We start from the raw sequence: 27917 nt of genomic DNA, 5'->3' as shown, positions 1-27917 counted from the left end.
CTCAACCTGGCGCCTGCTGCAGACACCGCAACACAGCACCTGGGCTGCACAGCCACTGTCCTCTGTACTCTCTCTCTCTCTGAGAACAATTACATCACCAAGTCAAACTCCCGTCTAGAAAAAAAATCAACTTTTACTGCCTTGAAGATCCTGTAGCCCTTTTGATTTTTTTTTATAACATTTACTTATTTATTTTTGTTTACTTGTTTGTCTGGGGCTGTTCTCGCCTTCTCATGTGTGGTTTCCAGGGATTGAACTCCGGTTATCAGTCTTGGTGGCCAGTCCCTTACCTGCCAAGCCCCCTCAAGCACCTTCCCCTGAGTTACTTAAGACACCTGACACCTGATTCCTCACTGCCAAGTGCTGCCCCCACCCCCACCCCCAGCCCCCAGCTTTGGTTTGTTCGTTTTGTTTTTCATTACAGGAGTGATACGCACTTATATCTTGGCTACTTTCCTGTCTCAGCCCTGGTGTCGGATAGAACAGTGAGTCCATCCCAGCAGAGAATGTGTGGCAGGACTCATGGCTGCAGGAGCAGCAGCCAGCACTTCCCCCACCACAGGCAGACAAAAAGCTGGCCCAAAACCAGAAGGATGGGACTTCAAGGGCCACCAGCTACTGCTGGTGAGTTCCACCTGCCACAACCTTCAAACTAGCGCCATCACCTGGGGACCAAGCATCAGACCCGGGAGCCATTGGGGTCACTTCACACTCAAACCATCGCGTTTAGTACAGCAGCCTAAAACCAAGTGAGTGGAGAAAAATAAGGCCCCTGTCCCGCCCGCCGCAGACAGCAAGCTGGTACCCTCTTCGGTTCCTATTTTTGAGGGGTGTTAAGAGACATATGGTCATAGATGCATTCTGACACTTCTTTTACCAAAACGTCTTCACAATTAATACAGAACCAGCCCTCCCCTTCCTCCCTCATCTACACCTAGTGAGCATGGCCAATGTCAGTCAAATGACCGCTCACAGGATGCCGTGGGCAAGGAACCACAACCATTCGCTTTCACAGGCTGACTATCAGACATAAAACAGCAGAACGGGAATTTGATAGAATAACTCAGGGTCCATGTGTGCCTGGGATTTGAATTTACTCTTCTGCTGAGATGTAGCAGCCACACTTTCCCGAGTTCTCTATCCATCCAAGATCCACTGGACGTCACAGTACAATAACTCTAAAAGTAAGATGAGCCTAATTAGCCTCCAAAGGGTAAACAGGAAGGGAGCCGCCTCGATTTGCAGGCCGCGGAACATGAAGATCGCATGGTGTGGTCGAGAGTCTCCTTCAGCTGTGCCCTGAGTGTCCCACCCCAGAACAGCCCGGCAAGTCCCCAGGAAAAGCATGCTTTCCTGAGCCCTGTAAAAAGGCAGCTGACACATCAAAGGGAAGCCAGACACCACTTCTCCTCCCCCTCCACAGCGGGAGTGGGCCAGGGTCAACGGCCTCTCACTGCAGCACCCACTCCAGGTCGGCTGCAAGGATGGAGCTGACAACAGTGGCCCAATTCCCCTCTGCAGGAGGGAGTCACGAGCCATGGGCTGACCGACATTTCTGACCCAGCACAGCTGGGTCACTCCGGGTTCCCCAGCCGCAGCAGAACCACTGTCCGACTGGGGAGCTACCTTCCAACCCCCGATCCCCTCACAAGGGAAGTGTGAGAGGCCCAGTGACCAGCAGCACCTCCTCCTCCACACCCCTGACCTACTGGTGAGGAGTGAAGAAAGACTCAAACCTCCTGGGAAGAAAACATGCAGAACGTCATCAATACCACCCATCAAAGTCAAGATGTGGAAAGTCACCGCAGTACCGGATGAGACCAAACAGGGCAGAAGCGAAGGCAGCGAGAGTCCATGCTGGGAAGAGCTGGCGGACAGCAGGCATCATGGACACGCTTCTGTAATGGCTCCTGCCAGCAAGGAAAGGTGGCTGCAGCCACACTTGATGACTAGGCTCCACCCTCAGGGCTCATACAGTGGAAGGAGGGAACAGACACCTGAAAATTGTCCTCTTACGTCCACATGTGTGTTAGGGGCATGCATGGCCCCAACTCTCAAAAATTGTGGTTAAAAAAATTAAAAATTTCAAAAAGCATTAAAACTTCTCTTAAATCCAATGAAGGAACTTAAAGTCTTTTTTTAAAAAAAGACTTATTTATTATGTATACAATGCTCTGCCTACATGTACACCTGTGTGCCAGAAGAGGGCACCAGATCTCATCATAGATGGCTGTGAGCCACCATGTAGTTGCTGGGAATTGAACTCAGGACCTTTAGAAGAACAGCCAGTGCTCTTAACCTCTGAGCTATCTCTCCAGCCCTGAATTTAAAGTCTTAAATGAAAAATAAAAAGTCTTAAAAATAAAAGCAAATGAAAAATGCAGCCAGGCATAGTGGTGCACACCTGTAATCCCAGCATTCGGGGAGGCTGAGGCAGGTGGATTTCTGTCTACACAGTGAGTCCAGGACAGCCAGAGCTACACAGAGAAACCCTGTCTTGAAAAAAAGAAAAAAAAGAAAAGAATTGCAACAACCTTAATAGATGTACTTAACAGTGTAGGAAAAGAAAAGTTATACCAGGGAATTTGAGAAGAGATCATTTGAAATTATAAAGCCGAAAACCCAGAGGGAACAAAAAATTAGTTAAACAAAAAGGAGCTTTGGCAACAATAGGACAATTGACTAACACCTTCCATGTGTGTTATCCGAGGCTCTAAAGGGGAGGCGAGGGCAAGAGGGCTTGAAAAAGTAGCCAAAAAAGTCATTGGCAAAAATCAGATTTCCTCAAAAGACTGAAATCTAGATTCAAGAAATCTTTCCCCAAAGACTCTGTATAACTTCTGAGCTTGAATGGAAAGAGCCTGTCTTTCAACAGCAGCGAGAACGGACACACTCACTGTGTAAGAAGGAACGCTGGTCCAGTCCGCCAACACAGACCTGAAACCAGGACAGGTGACGGCAGCGGCAGGGACTCAGCTGTGTGGCCAGAGAGTTGTCAACCACAGGAACAAGAGCAAAGGGAAGAGACTTGGGAGCAGGAGGAGGCCCCTCCCATGTGCCCTGTGTGTGCATGTGTGTGAGAGTGAGTGTGCATGTGTGTGAGTGTGCACGTACGTGTGTGTGTGTGTGTGTGTGTGTGTGTGTGTGTGTGTGTGAGTGTGTATGTGTGCAGGCGCATGCATGTGTCCTCCTGCCCACCTCAGCTCTTGAGACAGGAGCCTCCAGATGTTCTCTCTTGGTACAGCAGCTGGAGACCGAGCTCCAGGGACATTTCACAGCTCTGCCTTCAGAGCACCTCCTGCTCCCATTCCAGCTTTCCCAGAGTTCTCTATCAGGTCTGCCTCTCCCCTGGTAGACAGTGAAGCTCCTCAGCAGCTTCCTTCTAGCTGGGTGAGCCAGCTGTCGGTCAGCTTCCCAGGATTCAAAGCACAGCAGTGAGGTAACAACTCCACCTGGCTGCCATGTTCCTCTCTGCCTCAATCCTCCTTGTCATTGGTCTTCCTGACATTACCCTAGGTCAAGCAAGCACCAACAGAGAGCGCCACCATCTGGAAGAAGCCTGCTCCAGCTTTCTGAGTTAAAAAATCATCCGGCCAGAATCCCTGGCACTAGGTGTGTGAGGGCTCCAGGACCTGCTCTGTCTTCTGATGACTGTCCCTGCACTCTGGGTCTTTGCTGTTGGCTCATATAGTTTATTTGGCCTTTCCAAGCATCAGGGCCATCCTGCAGAGCCCAGAGGCATCCTGCAGAGCCCAGGGCCACCCTGCAGAGCCCAGAGGCATCCTGCAGAGCCCAGGGCCATCCTGCAGAGGTCAGGGGCATCCTGCAGAGCCCAGGGCCACCCTGCAGAGCCCAGGGCCACCCTGCAGAGCCCAGGGACACCCTGCAGAGCCCAGGGCCATCCTGCAGAGCCCAGGGCCATCCTGCAGAGGTCAGGGGCATCCTGCAGAGCCCGCGTCTCTTCAGTTCTGCTGACATCTATGCAGCCGCTCACAGAGCCACACTGACAGCTGACATTCCCCTCCATCAGCTTCGTGGCCGTGTGCTACGTGGTCCTCCTCTTCTCTCTCCTCCAAGGCTTCCTACACAAACGGGGATACACTCTCCCTGCCGACGTCTTCAAGGCTCAGGGATGGGCGGAGGGCACCAGACACAGGCGGGGGACCACCTGCTCTCTTTAAGGACAAGGTGAGTGCTGGCCCCGCAGACTGGCCCGGCAGCCATGTCAGCCCTGCCCTGGATCATGCAGCCTGCACACAGGAGCAGCCACCCTTCGGGGCTGCACGGCCTCAGGTGGACTGGTGTTCACTCTTGGCCATCTCGGCTGCTCAGCACCTCACACCTGCTTAGGCGACCCTGCTCACCGCATTGCTCCAAAGTGTGCAGAGCCTGCATCACGAGGCTGCTCCACTAGGGCCCTCAGGGTCTCACCCTAGAATCCAACCCCTGGTCCCCTGAAGGCAGGAAGCCCACCAGCTTGAGAGCTCTGCCTCGGAGGACTCCAACCCCAACGAGCGCCTCAGCCTGCTTAGGCTCGGGGTCCTCCATGGATTTACAAGCTGAGGAGAGCAGAGAGCTGTGCCGGTGAACTCTAGAAAAGGTCTTCAACCGCAGACACGTAAGGGCCAGCGAGCACTCAGCACCGCATACACACACGGAACTCCCGACAAACAGCCCCGACAGGCACCCCGGAGGCACACACCTCGCTTGGCAGCTCAGCAGCAGCATGTCTCGGTTATGAATCAGGACGTAAAGCAGCACCAGGAAGGCCTTGGCTCTGATGGCTGTGGATGGACTGTCAAGTAAACGGATGACTGTAGACACAAAGTCCTGTGGAAGACATGTTGGGAAGGTCAGATGACTGTAGACATGAAGCCCTGTGAAAGACATGTTGGGAAGGTCAACCCAACAGCTCTCAGACCACGGTGCAGAAAATAAAGCCTCCTCAGCTACCTTTGTGCCCTCAATTTGGTCCAAAGGCAGGTGTACGATAATGTCACTTAACCCTGAAATTAGCCAGTGTGTTGACTGCTGGCCTTAATTCCTGGGCAGACAGAATTCTATTTCCTACACCTTTATGTGCTGGGAGAGCTAAGAGAGGAGTTGGGGGAGGCGGGCATGGGAGGAACTGGAGGGGGAAAGGGAGGAGGGAAGTGATATAATTACATCTTAATTTAAAACATATTTAAATTTTTAAAAAGATAAATCTTTAAATGATTTATGATTTGTTCAAACTCTGAGCTGAGTCAAAACCAGCCCAGCTGGCAAACAAAGCCTCAAGTATACAATAGGAAGTCCCTCAACTACACGACAGGAAGTGTATGGGCCAGCTGGAGGCCCAAGGAGCATGCAGATTTGAGTCTCAGCAGAGGCAAACAAGTCTCCACAGACATGTTCCTATCTTGAGCTGACAGAACTCTGTGGGACTTAGTCACACCTGGTGACTGACACAAATGACACCCTCCACTCTCCTAACACTCTTTATTAAAGGCCTAACAACAGTGAGCAGTGGCCAGTGACACTTACCAGACGGAAGGAAACCATGGCAGGCTCACATGCAACACACACGCACTCACACACATACACACACACACATACACTCTCTCTCTCTCACACACACACACACACACACACACACACGTGCACACACACACACACACACACACACACACACACACACACACACACACACACACACACGGGCCCCAACCAGGCAAGTTCCACCACTCGGGCTGGAACAGTGGCTGCACAGTACAAAAGCACCAAGACTGACTGGGAAGTTTGTCTTCCATAGGGAACAATGCTGGTGCCCAGCCGACTCGAACTCAGTCTACAGTCAGGATACGGAAACAAGTTTCTAGCTTATTTTTAAGGGATATTCAGTCAAATAATTAGAATTAAAGAGCCATAGTGCTCACATTTCAGGGAGGTCAGAAAACTTGCAGGCACGGCTAGGGCAGGCACACAAAAGCTAGTAAGTGGTGACCTGCATTAGAACAGGCGGAGGGCACAAACAGCGTTCCTCACAAGGGACCTGACACACGCTCACCATCATCACTAACACAGACACAGAAAGGGCCTGACCCCTCTTCTCCCCCTCCCCACCATGGCCAACTGCACCATGTCCGCCGTCCTAAGCTCCTATGCCTGCCGTCCTGGGCTTATGGGTGTTGTGTGCCCCTCCTGAGCTCCTACCACAGCTTTCTCCAGCCTTTCCTTCTCCACCTGCTGTGTAAGCTGCAGTCACAGAGAATATGTGGGTGCCCACCACCTCTCACCTCCCCACAGGCGCTACACATGGGAGCCAGAGCTGCGGCCCTCAGCACCGCAGAAAGCTTGCCCACCAGCTCTTCATCTTGTCAGATGGCTACTGTTCTCAAAATGTTTACATTCAGCCAGGCATGGTGGTGCACACCTTTAATCCCAGCACTCGGGGAGGCAGAGGCAGGTGGATCTCTGTAAGTTCGAGGCCAGCCTGGTCTACAAAGTGAGTCCAGGACAGCCAGGGCTACACAGAGAAACCCTGTCTTGAAAAAGCAAAAAAAAAAAAGAAAAAAAGAAAAAAGAAAGAAAGAAAGAAAAGAAAAGAAAAAGAAAATGTTTACATTCATTTCTTTATGTGTGTGTTGTGTGTGTGTGTGTGTGTGTGTGTGTGTGTGTGTGTGTGTGTGTGTGTGTACGCAGAGAGACAGAGACAGAGACAGACAGAGGGGGGCAGTTAATGTAAGAGGACAACTTTCTCTTTCTCCCTTTTGGGTCCAGGGATCACACTCAGGTCATGAAGCTCCACAGCAAGTGCTCTCACCCGCTGAGCCGTCCCTCCAGCCCTTGCTCCTGTCTATACCCGCTGAGCCGTCCCTCCAGCCCCCGCGCCTGTCTATACCCGCTGAGCCGTCCCTCCAGCCCCCGCTCCTGTCTATACCCGCTGAGCCGTCCCTCCAGCCCCCGCGCCTGTCTATACCCGCTGAGCCGTCCCTCCAGCCCCCGCTCCTGTCTATACCCGCTGAGCCGTCCCTCCAGCCCCCGCTCCTGTCTATACCCGCTGAGCCGTCCCTCCAGCCCCCGCTCCTGTCTATACCCGCTGAGCCGTCCCTCCAGCCCCCGCTCCTGTCTATACCCGCTGAGCTGTCCCTCCAGCCCCCGCTCCTGTCTATACCCGCTGAGCCGTCCCTCCAGCCCCCGCTCCTGTCTATACCCGCTGAGCCGTCCCTCCAGCCCCCGCTCCTGTCTATACCCGCTGAGCCGTCCCTCCAGCCCCTGCTCCTGTCTATACCCGCTGAGCCGTCCCTCCAGCCCCTGCTCCTGTCTATACCCGCCTAGTCACCAGTAGAAATAAGGCGAGAGTGGACACTGAGCCAGGAAAGGCAAAGAATCCCCACATGACTGCAAAGTCTTGGCTGTGAGCAGCCTGAGGGCCATCTGTCCACTTGGAACTTGTCAGAGACTCATGGGCAGGTCTCTTCAGGGTGAAAGAAAACCCTGACAAAATAGCCAACATAACCTGGAGTGACACTGGAACCCAAAGTGATGTGACTGAGGAAATTCAGTGAGTGGTGGTAGAGCCACAGCTAACAGACCCAGGAGTGGGCTGCCGTGCCCCACCTGGAAATCAACCTTCACGAAGTAAACACCAAATGAGGCCAAGGTGGGGAGGTGAAAGAAAGGAGGAAAGGCGGAGACAGATTGGGGGCTGACTCCAATCCCAGAGTGAGGTCTACTCATGGATAATTCTGAGGAAGGGAAGAGGAACTTATGACTGCAGAAAAGATGCTCAGTTCATGGAGATTAAACCACGAAAAATCGCACCCGCAGCCCCTGATGGGTAAAGGTGAATTTTCCTGATGTAGAAAACCAGCAAACAACTAAGACCCATAACCCAGGACCTGGAAACGTCAGCACAGCATGGCATGTCCTAGTTTGTTTTCAGCTTTGGTTGCAGACACTATGATCAAAAGCAGCTTGGGGAGAAAGCGGTTTATTCAGCTCATAGGTCACAGTCCAGTTCTGAGGGTGTAGAGCAGAAACTCAAGCACGGAGCCTGGAGGAGGGAGCTGAAGGTGAGAGCATGGAAGAGCACTGCTTACTGCCTGGCTCTACCCAAGACCAGCTACTTTCCCTACCCAGCCTAGGCCCACTGACCTGGGTGGACACTTCCCATAGTGAGCTAGGCCCTCACACATCACTCATTAGTCAAGAAACACCCCCACAGAGGTGCCCACAGGCCAATCTGGTGGATAAAATACCTCAGTGGAGGTTCCCTCGTCCCTGAGGTCTCCAGGTTTGTGTCAGGATGACAGCTGACACTGACTACGACACCAGTGGTCATCATTAACAGCCAAAGAAATGCAAAGTCAGGAAAAGCACCAATCCATTTTAAGAACAGTGGACCTGCAAAGATGAAGATGTTCTTGCACATGGATCAACCTTAAACACAGCTGACAGGAGGCTCAGCCTTGCCTACAGCTGACAGAGATGGCCACGTGACAAAGTCCTGCGGTTAGGAATCTAACCTCACAGGGTAAAGAACAAGTGAATTGTTTGTGTGCATGTTTGCAGTGGGTTACCACCAACACAAACAAAACTAGGGGACAATTTCAGCCCCTAAAGATGAGGGGGTCTGTTAGATGACACATAACCACAGCAAACACCCCACTTTCCAATGTGCAGATCTTTTTTCATGACAGACAGCTGGGAAGGCAGAAGAGGGGTTACAGGAGATGGCTCTATCAGTAATGTTGACATTGGTGGACGCCCGGGACTCACAGACCACCCTGGCCTACTCCAAAAGTTCACATCAGTGGGAGACCCTGTTGCAAAAAAGTAAAGTGGACAGAGCTTAAGAAGCAACAGTCCTTGCTTACACGCACATGTATGCATGCACATGTGCACATGCATGAGCACACACGCATGCACACACAAGTGATCTTTAACGATATTAAGCAAAATGACAAACAGTCCACAAATGCACATCATAAAGATAAAATTAACAGATGAGTGAAAAGCACCAATGAGGCCAAGCCGCCTCAACCCAGTGTTGCAGCTGACAGCCAGAGAGGATGGCCTGGCCATCACGCGGCAACAGTCTTGAGAAGGGCAGCAAGGGCACACGGGTGGTCACGTCGACAGAACATGAGCTGACATCCTGCCATGCGGGACCACTCTTGCCTTAAGGAAGCACTGCCAAGGCATTCTTGGAGACGATGCATGCTGGGTAATGCAGACTGAAAGCAAAGGCGAGAGCCAAACCCACCATCTGATTAGCACTTGGGGATTTGTTTCCAGTTTCTAAATCCTTCATTAGCAACTTCTAAGCCAGTCACTGGGGCTGGAGACATGGCTCAGTGGTTAAGAGCACTGGCTGCTCTGTCAGATACACAGGCTGGATTCCCAGCGCCCTCGTGGTAGCTCACAACCATCTGTACTTCCAGCTTCAGGGGATCCAATGCCTTCTGGCCTCTGTGTGCACTACCTACATACATAGCCACAGACAGACAGACAGAAAGACAGACAGACAGACAAACAGACAGACAAGACACCCATGCACATTAAATAAATCTCTAAAGGAAAAGGAATACACCTGACACTAAGGCAGCTGTCTGGCTGTGGGATCCTTGGGGAATCCCACAAGCTGGACCAGATTGTCTGTTACTGTCGGGCAGACTGCCGCATCGCTAGCCTGTCACAGTGATCCCATAGACAAGAGCAGAAGTTCAAAGTCAGTTTCTGTAATGATCCACACATTTACTGATGAGGGCCTGAGTTCCTGAAATCCAGTAAATACTAGGACTTCAGATAAACTTTAAGGAGAAATGGAATGTTAGAGAATTTCCATATTCAAACCCATTTCTAAAAAACAAAAATATGCCAGGTGTGGTTGTGCACACCTTTAATCCCAGCACTGGGGAGGCAGAGGCAGAGGCAGGTGGATCTCTGTGAGTTCCAGGCCAGCCTGGTCTACAAAGCGAGTCCAGGGAGTCAGGGCTACACAGAGAAACCCTGTCTTGAAAAAAACAATAACAAATAAGTAAAATAAAATCAAACCAAAGCTCACACATGGCTCCAAACTTGCCTAATATGAATTCATCCGTTTACTGAGAACTCAGGGAACTTTAGCAAATGCAGGTTTGGAACAAGAATTGCTCCTCGCCTACAAACCACCAAGAACCATACAAACAGCGCCCGACGAGGTGGCCTGTGCCACCTGTTACCTCGGGAGGGGAGAGCATCACAGCCCATACCTAAGTCTTAGTGTTACCTGAACACTAAGCACAGTCGCCTTTTCTACCAGTTAGTTCAGGGTCCAGTCAGCGTAAGCTGATCCTCACCACACAGTCCTCGCTGACACAGCAGTGAGCATGGGGCACTGGACACCAAAGCACAGAAGCCACACAGTTACGGAGAATTTCCAGAGACAGGGGTGCACAGTGCAAAGTGGTGTCTTCCCACACAGATTACTAATCTCCCAGCCCAGTGGAATTTACCAACCAGGAGCCATTTTCCCCAAGTGGTGCTGCTTGGTGACAGAGGGCATCCTGGTCCTGCTGGGAGAGTGGCATGGACAGCCTCTGCGCACACATGTAGATGGTAGGGAGAGAAGTCGAGTCAGACATGGGGCGGGGGACCAGGGGGAGGCAGTTATAGAACACACAGAGGACAGGCAGGCAGCAGCACCACACAACCTGACATGACTGCGCTCAGATGCAATCCCAGCGTTTGGGAGCAGGAGAGTCACAAGTTCAGGGCATTTTGAGCTTTTTGAAATACATAGTTCAAGACCAGCCTGGCATACTAAAAACCCTGCCTCAACAGGAAAATCAACTTGAACTATTTTTAACATACCGTAAATTTTTTTAAAATATCGAGTAAATACAAGCATGCATGGAATTAGCAGCATCACAGTGTTGAGCCTAAGAGAATGTAAAATACATTGATTTACCTGACTATACATCCCTACATGGGAAATGTCCCAAGCACAAAAACACTTACAAAAAATAAAATAAAATAACCGTACTTGAAATCATAACATTAGTGTTACCATCCTGACCTAACATTATACAACTGTAAAATCACATCATATTAGAAACCAAGATTTCCAGCTTAAATTAAAACAAAAACAAAAACAAAAAACCAACTAATGTAAAACCACAGTTAGAAACGCCACCACAAGCAGGTAACATATTTTAAACAGGTGTTCACTGGCTCCGTCAATCAAAGATGGAAGCGGTAACCAGCCCAAGCCCAAGGAGAGCCAGACTCCTTAGAGAGCAAGCCGGCGCCAGATCCAGAGACAAGACATCCAAGCCGGAAACTACTGTCACATCACACAGCAGGACGCGGAGACCACAGGAGTCAAGACGCAAAGACCCAGGAGGCGACTTGCAGCCTTTAGAAAAGGAGCTGTTCTGTGCGGCACTGACTGACACAACCAAATCATAAGACGCGTGCGCGTGGAAGATGCTCAAAGACATGGTCTTTGGAGACTGCTGAGCAACTAGCTCATTATTCTGCAGGACCAGTAAACAAATGAACAAAGCGTTTACCCTGCTTTTGCTCCGGTAACACGCACCAGCTCGTTCCTCAGACGTCTTTCCAGCAGAGGAGTCCTAAGTCCTAAAGGCAAAAGACAAGGCTCGGTGTGCCAGTGGAGCCCAGGGCAGGCCAGCGTCATGGAAAGCTGCCGAGGCCTTGGGAAACCCACCAGGTCATGCCGGCTGTGCCCCGTCCACTACTGCTCCCACCTGAGAAGGAGGCAGGTGAGTGATGGGATGGCAGCCTCTTCTCCTGGGAGGAATCGCTCCCCTGGTGGAGTTTGCCCTCCCTCGGGTGTCCAAATTGGGATCTGGTCAAATTCATAAGCACACAGTACAAGATACACACACGGCACGTTCAAAGATGACAATGTTTTTATGGCGTTGGCTAGAAAAGTCCACAGAACTCTTGAGTTCTTTGCTCAAATTCCCATTTTGAAGATGGAAAAAGAGGTAAGGGGCCTCAGTGCCGAGAGTGTGACAGACCAGTCAACCTGAGGCAGAAGGCGTGGCTAGATCCAAGTTCAGTGATCTATCAAAAACAAGACAAAGAAGACAACGAGCAAACTGTGAGCCTGACAGGCTATCAGGGCCTGACAGGGTCGGCGACGTGGTAAAGGTGCTTGCAGCCAATGCTGACGATCTGGGTTCAATCCCCCGGGAACCTCTACATTCACGCTGAGGTGAGCAGTCTCACATTTAGATACAACTGTAGGCGTGCACACACACAAAGACGTGTGAGAGAAACCTAAGTCCTTACTGTTCTCTGACATGGCGGATCAGGAAGTGACTGGACAATGATGTGGCGTCAGGGTTTCACCTTGTGATGACGCAGAGGGAGAAGAGACGTACGTGAGTGAAAGGAAATTAGCTGTGAGTGTTTGACTATCGCTGACGGGTGCACAGGTGGCCTGAATCACTCGACCAAAGTCATGTTTAAAGCTTTTTAGACACACGTGCCTCCAAGCCTCCATCGCTGTGGCTACTTGGTGCTGATTTCGAGTTCCTCGTCACAGTTAGCTCCTGGGGAGTCTTTTTTAGAGGGTGGTGGTGTTTCCCGTCATGGCACGTCTCTGTAATACTATCCAACATGCTGAGGTTCTCCCAGGCTGGTGCCGGCATCTGACTACTCAGGGCACAGTCTTCCAGATCCTTCTCCTCTTGTGCTTAGAGGTTCCAAGAACGGCCACCGTCTGCCTGTGTTAATGTCTGATTCCTGGGCAAAGATTCCAACCAGACCCACAACTGTCAACATTTCTGAAGCTAAGTTCCACGGCTCCCTGGAGTCCCAGAGATGTGAGTATGAAGAGGAGAAAGCAGAATTCACCTCAGGGCCACTATCTGGGCTGAGAGATGGAAGATAGAAAAACAGGGGCTTTGACCATGAACTTAGGACAGTGCTGAGGTGCAGCATGCTTGCCGCATGGCGCTGCTGGGCCTTTCGCTGGCACTGCAGCTGTGTCCAATGTAGGAAGCCACACTAGGAAAGACTACTTAGGAAAGGGGACTTAAAAGCTCATCACAAGAAGGTAACTAGGAGCCAGGGAGATGGGCCTGTGGGTAAAACACCTGTTGAGCGAGCATAAAGATCAGACCCCCAGCAGCCGGGTGAGCCAGGCCTGGCAGCCTAGACCTGTAACCCCAGTGCTAGGCGCAGGGAGACAGAGACAGGAGGATTCTGGGAACATGCTGGCCAGTCAGCTGACTAGGCCAAACACTATGATCTGTAAGAACCTCTGTCTCAAAATTACTATGGTGGGAAGTGATCAAGCCCATACTACCTTGTCCTGCAGAGATGTAAACGTTGGCTCACCCCAACACGGCAGTGAGGACACAGACTCTGTCAAAGCCACACTTGAGGAAGCAATGGGCTATTAGGGCTACTTACAGGAGCATGAGTGAAGAATTACTCACAGAAACATGGGTAACTCAAAGGCAACTGCATCAACCAAAAAGCCAACCCAGCCTGAGTGTGGACTTAGAAAAGCTGCCATCTTTGCATGGTGTGCAGGCAGTTCAACAGGATGGAGGGTCTCCTCTGTCTCCAGGATGGAAGCTTCAAATCCCAGGAAATTACTTAAAAGCATCCCCACCTATGCATGCACAAGTGAGTACACCAAACACAAACATGCATACAATACAGGCAAACATACACGAGAAAATAACCGAGCAAGTCTGCACAAAGTCAAAAAAAGAAGGGCAAGCCTGCAATACAGGAAACTACTGTACAGCTGCTGCTCTGTTCCAGCCAAACACCATGAAAAACCCATCCCCAGCTCTGTTAGCAGAGGGACTGTGGGGCCCTAGACCTCATCTGACCACAGCAGGGCGTCCCAACACTATCTCCTGACAGAGCTCTGCATAGCCAGGCACTCTTCTCCAGTGGGGTCTCCTTTCTAGCTGGTCCCCCGCCTCCTCAGTCAGACCCCCTTTCCCAGCCTTGCTGTGAAGAGCACAGCATATGGGGCGTCTGTAGCTTGCTCACACACAGCAGTAATGACCCTCCTGCCCTCCCTGTGGCTGCCACCAGGAGAGGTAGACTAGGAAGCCTGTTGCTAGTCTACTTCATCGCCGTCCATCAGTGATGGCAGCCCCATGCTCAGGTGCAGCATTAGAACAGGCCTCGTCCAGGGACCAGTCCCCCGCCAGCCAGCCAGCTGCCCATCATAGAAGGCAAGGTAGAAACCCAGAACCCCCTTGGCCCAGTGCCAACTCAGGCATCAAAGCACTCAGTGTGGTGCCAGCCTACAAAATAGGAGATTTAACTACTATCAAGGTCCTATGAGACGCCACCACGATGACATTGAGATTCAGTTTTCAAGCCGAAAGCACCATGGTGTCATCAACAGTGTGGGTAAATGTGACTCCACCAAGCTGTGCACATAAGGAACACATTTCAGCCATGACGAGGCACTTCTTGCAAAATTCCAATACTGGTGCCATGACATGGCTCAGAGGGTAAAATACTTGCTGGGGAGCTCAAGACCTGCAGTTCAGTCACTAGAGTCTGCATGAGGGAAGGACCAGCTCCACAAAACAACACACACACACACACACCATGGCACATGTGCACACACATCACATACACACAGCAATAAAGCTCAAAGAAAGCACGGTGCTGCCTTAGCCAAAATGCGTTTAACTCATCTGATCTCAGAAGCCACACAGAGTCTGGCCTGGTGGGGACTTGGGGGGCAGAAAAGGCCAACACTAATTAAAGTGAACAATCACCCCTCTGTCGTCTCTTCATTCATTTCTTTAAGAGACATGGAGACATAATTACCTGGCACAAAACAATGTATTAAATTTTTCTGACTTTGTAAAATATAATAGTATACTAAGAGTTTAAAAATAATTCTGCTAAACCTCAGCCTCTTTACCACAAAACACTCAGTAAGCCTGCCCAAGGGTGATTTTTTTTTCTTTTTGTTTCTTTTTAAAAATTTATTATTCTCTCATATCTTACAACTTGGCCACAGCTTCCCCTCCCTGCCCCCCTCCGCCCTGACCACAGCTTCCCATCTCTGCCCCCCCCTCTGCCCCCCCTCTGCCCCCCTCCACCCTCCCTCCAACCCCACCCCCTCTCCCCCAGACTCACTCCTACTCATCCCCTTCAGCTGCGGACAGGCCTCCCAGGGAGATCAAGACTGGACACCTCCTCCCCTCACACTAAGGCTGGGCAAGGCCACCCAGCAGGAGGAAGAGAACCCCAGGAGCAGGCAGAGTCAGAGACAGCCCCACTCCACCTGTTAGGAGTCCCACAAGAGGACCAAGCTATGCAACCATAAGGATGACTCTGTCTGCGCAATGATGGAAGCACTCAGTAGCTTGGAAAGCTCAACAGCAAATCTAGACACACAGACTGCGAAACAATACTTGCTCGCAGCCCTGGCCATCTGAGTAACATCTCCTGGAGTGAAGGCAAAATGCTCTGCTCTCTATTTGGTCTTTTACGTATCAAGCTGTCTCAGTGTTGCCTGTGGGAACACTTTGGGGGCTTATCTTGATTATGGTCACTAAGGTAGCAGGACCCGCCCACTGTGGGTGGCGCATCCGCTGGCCAGGATCCTGGTCTGAGCAGCCTGTGGTCCTCACTCTGTGCTTTCTGACTGAGGATGGATGTGATCAGCTGCCTCAGGACCCACAGCCTTAATACTCCTATCATGAAGGACTGTGCTCTTGAACCATGAGCTAAAATAAACTTCCTCTTCCTTAAGTCACTTTCATCAGAGTATTTATCACAGCAACAGAACTAAGAGGCCAGGCAAGTATCTTATTAATGTAACAAAACTCTAACCTTAAATATAAAAACCAGCTGGCATGGTGGTGCACGCCTTTAATCCCAGCACTCAGGGAGGCAGAGGCAGGTAGATCTCTGTGAGTTTAAGGCCAGCCTGGTCAACAAAGCAAGTACAGGACAGCCAAGGCTACACAGAGAAACCCTGTCTCAAAAAACCATATATGTTTATATGTCTGTTGGATATCTATCCAACAGACAGCATTTAATACAGTAGAACCACAGCCAACAAAGTGGGTTTCAATGGCCCCATTCCACAATTCTCCACTGAGACTTACAAAACCCTGATTTGAGAGCAGAGGTGTTACTCAGTGGCAGAGGGCATGCCTAGTACACGAGAGAGGCTGGTTCCATCCCTAGCACAGAGAGAACGGACCGATGAATTGATGACTCTGATCACCAGCCCTGGCCCAGGTGTACAGAATGCTACATGGAGCATGCTCTTTAAGAAGAGTCCCAGCAGCCGGGCGTGGTGGCACACACCTTTAATCCCAGCACGTGGGAGGCAGAGGCAGGTAGATCTCTGTGAGTTCAAGGCCAGCCTGGTCTACAAAGCGAGTCCAGGACAGCCAGAGCTGTTACACAGAGAAACCTGTCTCGAAAAACCAAGAGGAGGAGGAGGAGAGGAGGAAGAGAAGGAGGAGCAGGAGGAGAAGGAACAAGAGGAGGGGGAGGAGCAGCAGGAGGAGGAGGAGGAGCAGGAGGAGGAGCAGCAGCAGGAGGAGGAACAGGAGGAGCAGGAGCAGGAGGAGGAACAGGAGGAGCAGCAGCAGGAGGAGGAGGAACAGGAGGAGGAGGAGCAGGAGGAGAAGGAACAAGAGGAGGAGCAGGAGCAGGAGGAGAAGGAGCAGGAGGAGGAGGAGCAGGAGGAAGAGCAGCAGCAGGAGGAGGAGGAGGAGCCCCAGCAAACAGTAAAGCTGGAAGCCTCAGCACCAAGAACACGTCTAACTCTGACCCACTGCCTCACAAACATACGTGCAAACATGGTCTTTTTAACTGTTGGTGTATCGCAGAGTCTCGGGCTTTGGAAACCATCAGGCTCACATCACTCAGGAAACACAGCATTCCATGTGGGCTCTGAGGCAGCAGGGGTGCAGCAAGCCTGAGTCTGCATTCCCAGTGTTGCCGCAATCATGGAAGTGGTGGTTGTGCACATTGCTCTTCAGCAGAGGCAAGAATACAGAGACCCAGTCATAGCACAGGGCAAACTGGAAACTACTGGGAGTCCCATAAAGAACGTCAAGGGGCCAGAAGGAGGCAGGGCCAAAAACAGGGGAAGAAGATGCGAGAGGTGGCCTGAGTACTAGACAAGGGGAGGAATGGACATGGGTCACAGGAAACAGAGAAAGGGGGGGGACCTTCCCCGTGAGGAAGACAAAGCAAGAAGAGTTGGCTGCAAAGACACAGCATAAGGAAGACGAGCATGGAGGAAGCCTCACTAAAAGAAAGTGGCCGAAGCCACACGCTGGTGTCTCGGCACCAAAAGCTTCTGGCGTCTCTGAGGGAAGGCTCTGTGGTGCACGCAGGGGTCTGGCAAAGGTCAAACGGCCTCCTTGGCGTGAAACATAAGCCTGCAGGGATGACGTTTGCTGCAGCATGCGTTGTAGGAGGAGGAATGATTTTTCAGCAGAGTCAGACCTTTTCTTGGATCAGCCGCTGAAGGTGGATCCCGCAGGACAGCATGGCCGTGAACAGGGTCAGCATGTACTGCTGCACTTTGCAGATGGCAGAGGCCAGGCAGCTGATGACAGCATTGAGTCCCACCTTCTCGATGACATTCTGGAAGACGGTGGGAGACTGGCGTGTGATTCTACACAGGGCCTGTGGAAACGGAAGCATAGATCCATCACAGACTCTGAGGGTACCGGGGACCCCATACACCCACAGATGCCATACCCTGCTCAGCAGAGAGGACACAAACCCTGCTGCTTTGTCACTCGTTTCAGAGCCATAGAGTCAGACATTTCCAATAAACAACATAAGAATCCATGTGCCAATAAGACTGAGGCAGAGGGGTTGGCAAGGTGTCTGGGTGGTTAAGAGCACTGGCTTCTCTTGCAGAGGACCCTGGTTTGATTCCCAGCACCCACATGGTGACTCACAACTGTATCTCCAGTTTCAAGGATCCAACACCCTCTTCTGGCCTTCACGAGTACTGCACACACGTGGTGCACATACACAGATACAAGCAAGCACACATACACATAAAATTTTAAATAAAAAAAATGAAGATTGTTTTCAGACACTGGAAGGTATAAAAATGATAATGACACTGATGAACTAACAACTCACAAATTTACACAGAATAAGCCTCCACTTAAATAATGCAAACACCATCAAGCAAGCCCCTCTGTACAGACACTAAGCTAAGCACTGGGAAAGATTTGTAGAGTCCTAACACTTACTGCTTTCATCTGAGAATATGTCTGATCTTGACTCTCTGCTTTACAAGCTCAGGTCTTCACACACATTCCTCCTCTTCAACTAAAGGCATCTTGCTGAAAGTGCACATTTTTCAGTGCACACAGGAAACTCAGCATATCTGAGGGCCACTCAGTGCTCTGACCACCACATCTATTTCACAGATGAGAAGGATTGGCCCAGGGCCTTCAGGAAGCTCTGACAGGTGGTCTGCCCCATTGCCAGTGCTCCCAATTACCATCAGAGACGCTCACCCAGCTGGTTTGTATTTGAACAGGCACCCATGACTGGATAGCAGCGAGATTAAGGAGAAGGCAGATGAGCCGTCAGAAACACACCAAGAGGATGGAGGGAGAGAGGGAGAGGGGTGAGGAGGATGCTGCAAACACTGAAAGTTCTCCCAATGCCCTGGAAATGTCGGTGAAATAAAGTCTTTTCCATCTCTGAGGGTGAGCTCCTCTTAAAGCAGCTCCTGTTGATAAACAAGGAGAACAGGCTCCAATGGTGTGAAGGGAAAGGGAAATGGTGCCGATGGTGTGAAGTGAAAGGATAATGGTGCTGATGGTGTGAAGTGAAAGGATAACGGTGCTGATGGTGTGAAGTGAAAGGATAACGGTGCTGATGGTGTGAAGTGAAAGGATAATGGTGCTGATGGTGTGAGGTGAAAGGATAATGGGAGCCGATGGTGTGAAGTGAAGGGGTAACGGTGCTGGTGGTGTGAAGTGAAAGGAAAATGAGCACCAACCAGTGTGGAGTAAAAAGAAATGAGTGCGGGGAAGTGTGAAGTGAGGGGCTCCATTGCTTGTAATGTCATTGCAGTCTTTACAGGAACCACAGTGACTCAACCTTGGTTAGGGAGAGAGAGGCAGCATCAGCTGTCAGTGACTAGGAAGACCTCCAACACTCTCCAGAGAGATAGAGAGGCCATGCAGGGCTCTGCCAAGTGCCGCTCACATGCATGCGACCAGTGACATGTTCCTGGTTTTCAGAGTTGTATGCTAATAACTATTTTAGACACTGTAAATAGATAGAAATAAACATTTTCAGAAAAATGTGCCTGAGTAATATTTTGCCACTTCTGCAGCTAATAAGTAAACAAAGTTGCTGCAGCCAGGATGCTGAGATTCCACAGCAGAAAGCTGTGACCCAACCTCTGCCCGAGCCCCGCTTGGTGTTGTCTAAGAGTCTAGGGCACGGGTTCTCAAACTTCCGCTGTGACAGGGCTCCGAGTCAGGTTCCACAGCAGTCAGGGAAGGCGCCAGGTGGGAGGCCCGGGAATGCCAGGTAGAAAGGAGCTTACGCCCCAACAGCTCTCTACAGAAGTGTCCTTGTGAAGAGCAGACATGCAGACTGGGGGCTTTCCAGCTTGTCAGCATTTGCTTTGTATGTTTGTTTGTTTTGTTTTTGTTTTTCTAGACAGGGTTTCTCTGTGTAGCCTTGGCTGTCCTGGACTCACTTTGTGGACCAGGTTGGCCTCGAACTCACAGCAATCCGCCTGCCTCTGCCTCCCGAGTGCTGGGATTAAAGGCGTGCGCCATCACGCCCAGCTAGCCTTTGCTTTTTGAGTTTAAAAAAAAAAATTAAGGAAGTGTAAAAGTAGGCACTTGAGTGGGTTCCCCACGCAGGAACCCGAAGACGCAGAGCGCGAGAAGGGCCTGGCTCCAGCACAAGGTGCTCGGGGTCTCACTGGGGTCAGAGAAGTATAAAGCGGGGTGAGCCTGGCAGCAAGCCTGTCTCAGGCAGGCGGGAGGAGCCAGGCCAGCCCCGGCTCCCTTGGCAGCTGGGGGAATGTTGTTTTGTGAGGCTTCAGGCCGGAAGGTGAGGTGTGAGTCTGAATGCCAGGATGGTGTGAGAGGGAGCTGAGAAGCACAGCGTGAGCACCCCACAACGACAAGGCGAAGCTTTGCATTTGTTCAACAGACCAATAACACATCTCCACACGCCATTATCTGTTACACCCAGCCACACTAAGCACACATGAAAAGCAGCGGGACGCTCATCAGCACCAAGTGACAGAGCCGCAGGGGCCTGACATTAAAGTGGGCTATCTCATGCTCATAGGGTGCACCAGAATCTGAATGCCGGGGCTAACAAGAAAATCCGGTCTGGGAGCTCAGCTCTTGGGAAGCTGAGGCAGGAGAATTAGACACTCAAGGTCTGTGCGGCCAACAGAGGTCGCTCAGGACCAGCCTGGGCAGCTCACTAAAACCCAGTGTAAGGGAGGGAGAGAGGTCAAGCACGCAACAAGGGGGCTGTGGACATTGCTCAGTGGTGGACACTTCCTGGTGTGTGAGGCCCTGGGCTCACCCCTCAGTGGCAAGCAGAAGAAAAGGGGGTGTCCAGATGGCACCGCAGGTGATAAGACACTGGTCGCAAAGCCCAATGACCCAGGTTTGGTCCCTGGGATGCACTGGGTGGAACTGAATCCCCAGGTTGCCCTCTGACCTCTCAAGTACACTGTGCTCACTGTGGTCACAAGAAGGCCCATCCCCCAGGACCCCGGCTACTGTGAACGTTCATACTCAGCTCCAGACAATTTTAACCAACAATGACTGTCACATCCCACAACGTCCCAGACTTTTCCAGGTCCATTTAGAGACTTCTGCTCAAGAGCATCTTGTGAGCTAGTCCTCTCGCCAACTTCTCTCCCTTTCCCATGAACTCCGTCCACTCTCATTTGGGCACATTTCTTTAAACACGGTGCTTGAGTCCCTGGCTAGGTCCTCCGAAGGTGCCCGACTTACCGACATCGCTGTTATCCGCAGGGGGTCCACAGTGGAGTGTCTGAACAGGTGCCACAGGGCAGGCCCGATCTCCCCAGTGATGAAGCCCTGCGCCTGGGCAGAAAATGTTGTGCAAACATTCTCAATAATCTTCGTGGCCATGTGATTGACAACACGCTCCTCCTGGAGAATGAGGAGAAAACAGGAGGATTCAGACAGTGCCCCCTCCCCAAGCAAAGGGTCTTCCGCATAAGAAACATGTGCTGGGTCTCGTCATAACCCCACGGACGGTGCTCTGATTGTTACGTCTTCATCATCCAGCAGGGAGAATGCAATCCTCCCTCCGCGCACTAAAAGGAAGCTGCGTGACTTCACGAGTTGTAAATAAAATCAAAATGGGAAAAGGATCCAGAAAATAAGTAACAGAAGCACAGTGTGAAAACCATACATCACTTTTAAACTATAAAAAGTTATCAGAACAACCCTAGCCCTGTCCTGGCAATCAGCCGGAACACAAAACCACGCAAACACTGGCTCAGAGAAAGACACGCCCACAGGGGTAACCACCCACAGACTAACACAAACACAACACATCAAACTGTTTTCAGGAAGCATAAATGTGCTTATAGGGGGCTAGGGGCTGGCTCAGCGGGGAAGGGTGCTTGCTGCCAATCCTGAAGACCTGAGTTCGATCCCCAGACCCTCATGGTTGAGGAGAGACCCAGTTCCCACAAATTGTCCTCTGACCTCTGAATGCACACCATAGCACATGTGTGCCCACACGTGTGCATATATACACGGTGAATGAATGGATGAACTTCTTTAAGTGCTTACGTGAACACACAAACTCCAGCATTCGATGACAAAGTTCATTGGCTCTGACACCTCGTCAAGCGCTCCTGAGCCGACAGCAGCACAGCTCGACACAGGAAACTCAAGGATGGGAGAGGGACCTGGTGCAGGGCTTGTCTTGCAATCAAGAGGACCTGACTTTGATTCTCAGAACCCAGATAAAAAGAGCCAGGTAGATAGTGGGGGCTTGGAATCCTACTGCTGGGGATGTAGGACCAGGTGGCTCCCTGAGGCCAGCTCCCCAGCAAGTCAGTCAGCCCACGAGGCAAGTTCCAGGCTCAAAATAAATATTTAAAAAATGGATGACACAGGAACAACAGCTAAGGTTGTCCTCTGGCCTCTACACACACACACACACACACACACACACACACACACACACACACACACACACTTAAAAGTAATTTAAAAATTAAAAAACTAATGTGGCTACACAGAATGAGACTACATGTTCTTCTAGCCGTCCCTGATGGGACAGCACAAATCAATACCGCTGAGAACTGACTGATACAGAAGGGGGGGCAGGTCTCTGTGAGGGATGCACTCCTTAGCGACAGACATGCACTGCACTGCAGCAGCGCTCTGAGGTCCAGCGCATGTGGAGGATCCGTCACTGAGAGCTTCGTCTAGTCAGTCTAAGAAAACTGATGAAGCAGAGATCTTGTGAAAGCAATAAGGAAGAGACATTTGTGAGAAGTCTTCACCCCTTACTTAAAACATGAATAGACTCTTAGTGGCATAAACCCTCCCGATGCAACAAACGTGGGACAGCTCCAGCTGGACTCCTCACACGAGACAGTTCCTACAAGAGCAGACAGCAGGCAGCACGCGGGAAGGGTTCCAACCAGGGCTTTCCCTTCTAGGGCTACAGAGAACTCATACTGGAAATAAGTTCTAAGGCGCACTGAATGCCAGATGCCGCCACTGGGACACTCATGTTAGGGATCACACGGGAACGCACGCTGGAGAAAGACCCTCTAAAAACAAGGAAGGTGGAAAGGAAACCCTACGTAAACACAACTGTTCATTTTCACTGTCTACTGAGTTTAGAATCACCAAGGAGACACACCCTTGAGCAAATCTGTGAGGACATTTCCAGAGACACTTAACTAAGGAGAGGCATCTGCGAATGTGGGTGACACCATCCCATGATCTGAGATCCTAAGTTGAATAAAAAAAAAAAAAGTTGAAAAAGAAAAAAAAATGGAAAGGAAAAAGGTCAGCATTCTTTCTCTGCTGGCCCACTGAGAGGTGAAGAATCGAGACATCCCAGCCACAAGTCCCCCACTGCGGCACTGCCTGCCACCATGCGGTGCGGTGCTGCTAGGGTGGACTGTGTACTGTCCCTCAGGCTGCACTCACTAGCCAGGAGCCTTGTCGCAGCAACAAAGACAAATAACACGGCAAGGACAGAAGAACTTACTTCAGAATGAAACCATATCAATACGTTAAGCATGGGAAACCCTTCGGCAGGATCTCCCCCTTATTGCATTCCTGAGAACTCAACCAGAAAAGAGACCCTTCAAAGGCTGGCATGTGGTGGGATATTCGGAGAAGGCCCAGCCCTCACTGAGCATGAAACATTTTGAAGTTAGTGTCAGTTGATGTAGTAAGTATGCAAAACTCCATGACCAGATGACTCAGCTATTCCGGCAACCAACAAAGTTTTTTTTTAATAAAATTATGAATTAAATAAATGTGATTACTCCTTCAGTCAGAGCTGTCACTTTGTTGCTTTTCAAAGGACATCTGATGTCTCACACACCATCATGACAAAGGACATCCCATGTCACATGCACCATCATGACAAAGGACATCCGATGTCTCACACACCATCATGACAAAGGACATCCCATGTCACATGCACCATCATGACAAAGGACATCCCATGTCTCACACACCATCATGACAAAGGACATCCCAAGTCACATGCACCATCATGACAAAGGACATCCCAAGTCACATGCACCATCATGACAAAGAACATCCGATGTCTCATGCACCATCATGACAAAGGACATCCCATGTCTCACACACCATCATGACAAAGGACATCCCATGTCACACGTACCATCATGACAAAGGACATCCCATGTCTCACACACCATCATGACAAAGGACACCCCATGTCACACGCACCATCATGACAAAGGACATCCCATGTCACACACACACACCATCATGACAAAGCACACACCATCATGACAAAGGACATCCCATGTCACACACACACACCGTCATGACAAAGGACATCCCATGTCACACACACCATCATGACAAAGGACATCCCATGTCACACACACCATCATGACAAAGGACATCCCATGTCACACACACCATCATGACAAAGGACATCCCATGTCACACACACCGTCATGACAAAGAACTACAGGCTAAGAAGTGCTCAGACTGTATGCACACACTGCGGTGGTTTGACTAGCAATGGCTCTAGAAGCTCACAGATCTGAGTACTTGGTCAGCAGGGAGAGGCACCAGTAGGAGGTGTGGCCTTGTTGGAGGAAGTGTGTCATTGGGGGTGGACTTTAGGGTTTCAAAAGCTCAAGCTGGGCCCAAGGTCACCCTCTCTTCCTGTTGTCCTGATGTAGAATGCTCACTCCGTCTCCAGCACCATGCCTGCCTGGATGCCGCCATGCCTCCTGCCATGACAATAAGGAACTAAACTTCTGAACTGTAAGTCAGCCCCGACTAGATGTTTTCCTTTATAAGAGTTGCCGGGGTCATGGTGTCTCTGCACAGCAATGGGACACTGACCAAGACTGCCCTGCACAGCCGGAACATCTTCTGTTACTACGTAACACTAGACACAGAACATGTCCTGATGTGTCTTTTCCTTTTGTAGAAATTAGTGTGTTTAGCCTGTGGCTTTTTCCCTGGTAGAACCATGTCAAACGGCATCAAGAGAACAGAGGCCACCACCATGCAAGGCCAGTTATGAGGCTCTCTGCATGGTAACATGGGGGCTCCGTGACACGGGGTCACGGGATGGCCATCTGTGTGGTAACATGGGGCTCCATGACATGGGGTCATGGGATGGTCATCTACATGGTAACATGGGGGCTCCATGACATGGGGTCACAGGATGGCCATCTGTGTGGTAACATGGGGGCTCCATGACATGGGGTCACGGGATGGCCATCTGTGTGGTAACATGGGGGCTCCATGACATGGGGTCATGGGATGGTCATCTACATGGTAACATGGGGGCTCCATGACATGGGGTCACAGGATGGCCATCTGTGTGGTAACATGGGGGCTCCATGACATGGGGTCACGGGATGGCCATCTGTGTGGTAACATGGGGGCTCCATGACATGGGGTCATGGGATGGTCATCTACATGGTAACATGGAGGCTCCATAACATGGGTCATGGGATGACCATCTGCATGGTAACATGGAGGCTCCATAACATAGGGTCATGGGATGGCCATCTACATGGTAACATGGGGGCCCCATGACATGGGGTCATGGGATGGCCATCTGCGTGGTAACATGGGGGCTCCATGACATGGGTCATGGGATGACCATGTGCATGGTAACATGGAGGCTCCATGACATAGGGTCATGGGATGGCCATCTACATGGTAACATGGGGGCTCCATGACGTGGGGTCACGGGATGGCCATCTGCGTGGTAACATGGGGGCTCCATGACATGGGGTCATGGGATGGTCATCTACATGGTAACATGGAAGCTCCATAACATGGGTCATGGGATGACCATCTGCATGGTAACATGGAGGCTCCATGACATAGGGTCATGGGATGGCCATCTGCGTGGTAACATGGGGGCTCCATTACATGGGGTAGCCATCTGTGTGGAGCTCAGGGCAGCAGCGACAAGCTCATCATGGGGCAGGTGGGCTCACAGGGGGCTCTGCACATGCCCTGCCTGCTGGGCTACCATACAGGGTAGTTAATACCACGTGTAATAGAAGATGCCAGGCCACACCATATATTTCCATCATCTTTAAACAGGACACTTTAACGAATAAGGACATCAACTTGCCCGGGTTATTTAAATTCAGGAGCGATACTTGGCTGACGAGCAGCCTACACTGCTGCAGGCTACGCTCCCCGCTGGAGGGCAACTGCTGTTGCCAGGTCCGCAGAGGACAGCAAAGGCTCCTTACCCCTTCCCGGAGGCACCTCATAAGCACAGTATACGCAGCCAGGGGGACGGCCCAGCATTCCCTGGAGTGCTGTTTTTTTTCTTCCTGAAAAATGAAGGCAAGGAAAGAGAGTGAAGGCAGCAACACTCACAGTATCTTCATCACTTGAGAAAAAAACTTGCAGCACACGACATCTGAAGCTTCCCAGGTGTCGCTGAAAGCACCTCTTGCACCTGACATTTGGACCTGACGGGGTCTCTTTCTGCCGGGAGCACATACAGTGTTTGCATAAGACGCTGAGCAGCCTCGCCACACCCACGCCCCACTACTGCCAGCTATCTGGAGTGAAGGGAGACTCGGAATGCTCAGCTCTTACCACTGCAGAAGCCTGGGCTCTGGCAGCCGCAGCCTAGGCTAGGCCACTCTCCTCCAAGAACCTTTAAGCAGACAAGAAACAGCAAAACAAAAAACAAACAAACAAAAACAACAACAAAAACAACAACAACAACAAAAAACAGAGGGAGGAAAAATGTGCTGGGAAGATGAAATCAGAGGGCCTGGGGACACCAGTCCATCTGCCCCTCCCCCAGTTAAAATTCTCCACTGCCACCAAAAGCCAGAACTGCCTTCCTTCCCTGGCCTTAGCTTTGCCCTTGCTGGGAAGCCCAGGGCTGCAGGCTGCCCGTTACTTGCTTTCTCTAGACCTGAGCTCAAGCAACAGTGTTCCTGGAGAAGGTGACACCACAGGTCGCAGAGGCATGAGTCACAAATGACCAGCACCGTGGGGCACCTTCGACCCCTCTCTGGGTTTTCTGCTTCTTGACCAACTGTATCTCTAACCTGGGACCCTCCCGCCACTCCACGCACTCTCCCCTCCCCAGCGTCCTGACAGGACAGACCCCACTCCTCCATTCCCACCCTGCCTTCTCCAGGCCTGCGGGTAACAGACTCCATCGCTCCTAGACAAGCAGTCTTCTCTCCACGGCATCTCGGCTCCACCTCATGGGCTCCCTGGCTCCCTCTCCAGAGGATCCGAAGTTTATGGACACCCTCAACTACACAGCATGATGCAGGCCAGCCTGGGCTACAGGAGCCGCGTCTCCTTCCACCTCCCCCCCTCATACAACCACCTTCGACTGGCCTCTTGGTCCCTCAGCCCACGCTACCTGACTCTGCATCCCACTCCAAGTGAAAATGCAGAAAACAGTTTGTGTTGGGTTACCAGCTACTTCTGTGCATCTCTATGATGTGTGTGGTGGTGTGTCTGTGTTCACACAGAGGTGTGTGTCACAGTGGAGGGTATAGTGTGTCTGTGTTCACACACAGAGGAGTGTGTGACAGTGGAGGGTGTGGTGGTGTGTGGTGTGTCTGTGTTCACACACAGAGGTATGTGTAATAGTGGAGGATGTGGTGTGTCTGTGTTTCACACATAGAGGTGTGTGTGACAGTGGAGGATGTGGTGGTGTGTCTGTGTTTCACACATAGAGGTATGTGACAGTCGGAGCCTGTGGTGTTGTGTGGTAGTGTGTAGTGCTGTGTGGTGTGTCTGTGTTCACACACAGGCGTGTGACAGCCAGAGGTTGACATTGGTACCTTTCTCATCTGCACCTTCTACACTGAGGATGAAGCTCTCACCTGAAGGCAGAGCTCACTGATCCAGCTAGTCAGTTTGCTCTGGGCACCCGTGCCCCACACTGGGGTTGCAGTGGACACCACGCCCACCATGTGGCACCTGGTTCTCACCTTCAAGGCAACCCTTTACTCACTGAGCCATGTCTCCATCTTCCAAGCTCCAGGTCACCAGTGGCTTCTATGGCACCACCCAGAAGACCCTCCTGAGCCTTTACCTCAGAGCTTCAGTGACACTCCGCCCCACGATGCTCCCTTTCCTCAGAGGCCCCCGCTGAGGCCTCGCTGTCTCTTCCTGGCTGGCCCAGATCCTCATTCTCCATCTGTTCCCTCCACT

At 51.2% G+C, this 27917-nt stretch overlaps 1 protein-coding gene across 4 annotated transcripts in view; it reads right to left on the bottom strand.

The window, feature by feature from the left end:
• ULK4 (unc-51 like kinase 4) overlaps window positions 1-27917 on the bottom strand; it is a 293347-nt gene that overhangs the window by 215149 nt on the left and 50281 nt on the right. For all 4 annotated transcript variants that reach the window (XM_084753198.1, XM_084753195.1, XM_084753197.1 and 1 more), the window contains exons 19-22: window positions 25973-26056; window positions 20991-21152; window positions 17464-17646; window positions 4703-4830 (exon numbers count right to left, since the gene is read on the bottom strand). In XM_084753198.1, coding sequence (XP_084609324.1) covers window positions 4703-4830; window positions 17464-17646; window positions 20991-21152; window positions 25973-26056 — 557 coding nt within the window. The remainder of the gene's footprint in view (window positions 1-4702; window positions 4831-17463; window positions 17647-20990; window positions 21153-25972; window positions 26057-27917) is intronic.

This window comes from Acomys minous (assembly GCF_964271855.1).
Source record: "Acomys minous genome assembly, chromosome: 13".
In the NCBI taxonomy this organism is placed as follows: Eukaryota; Metazoa; Chordata; class Mammalia; order Rodentia; family Muridae; genus Acomys; species Acomys minous.
Note: the sequence above shows the minus strand (reverse complement) of the source record. Positions and strands in the feature narration are given on the sequence as shown.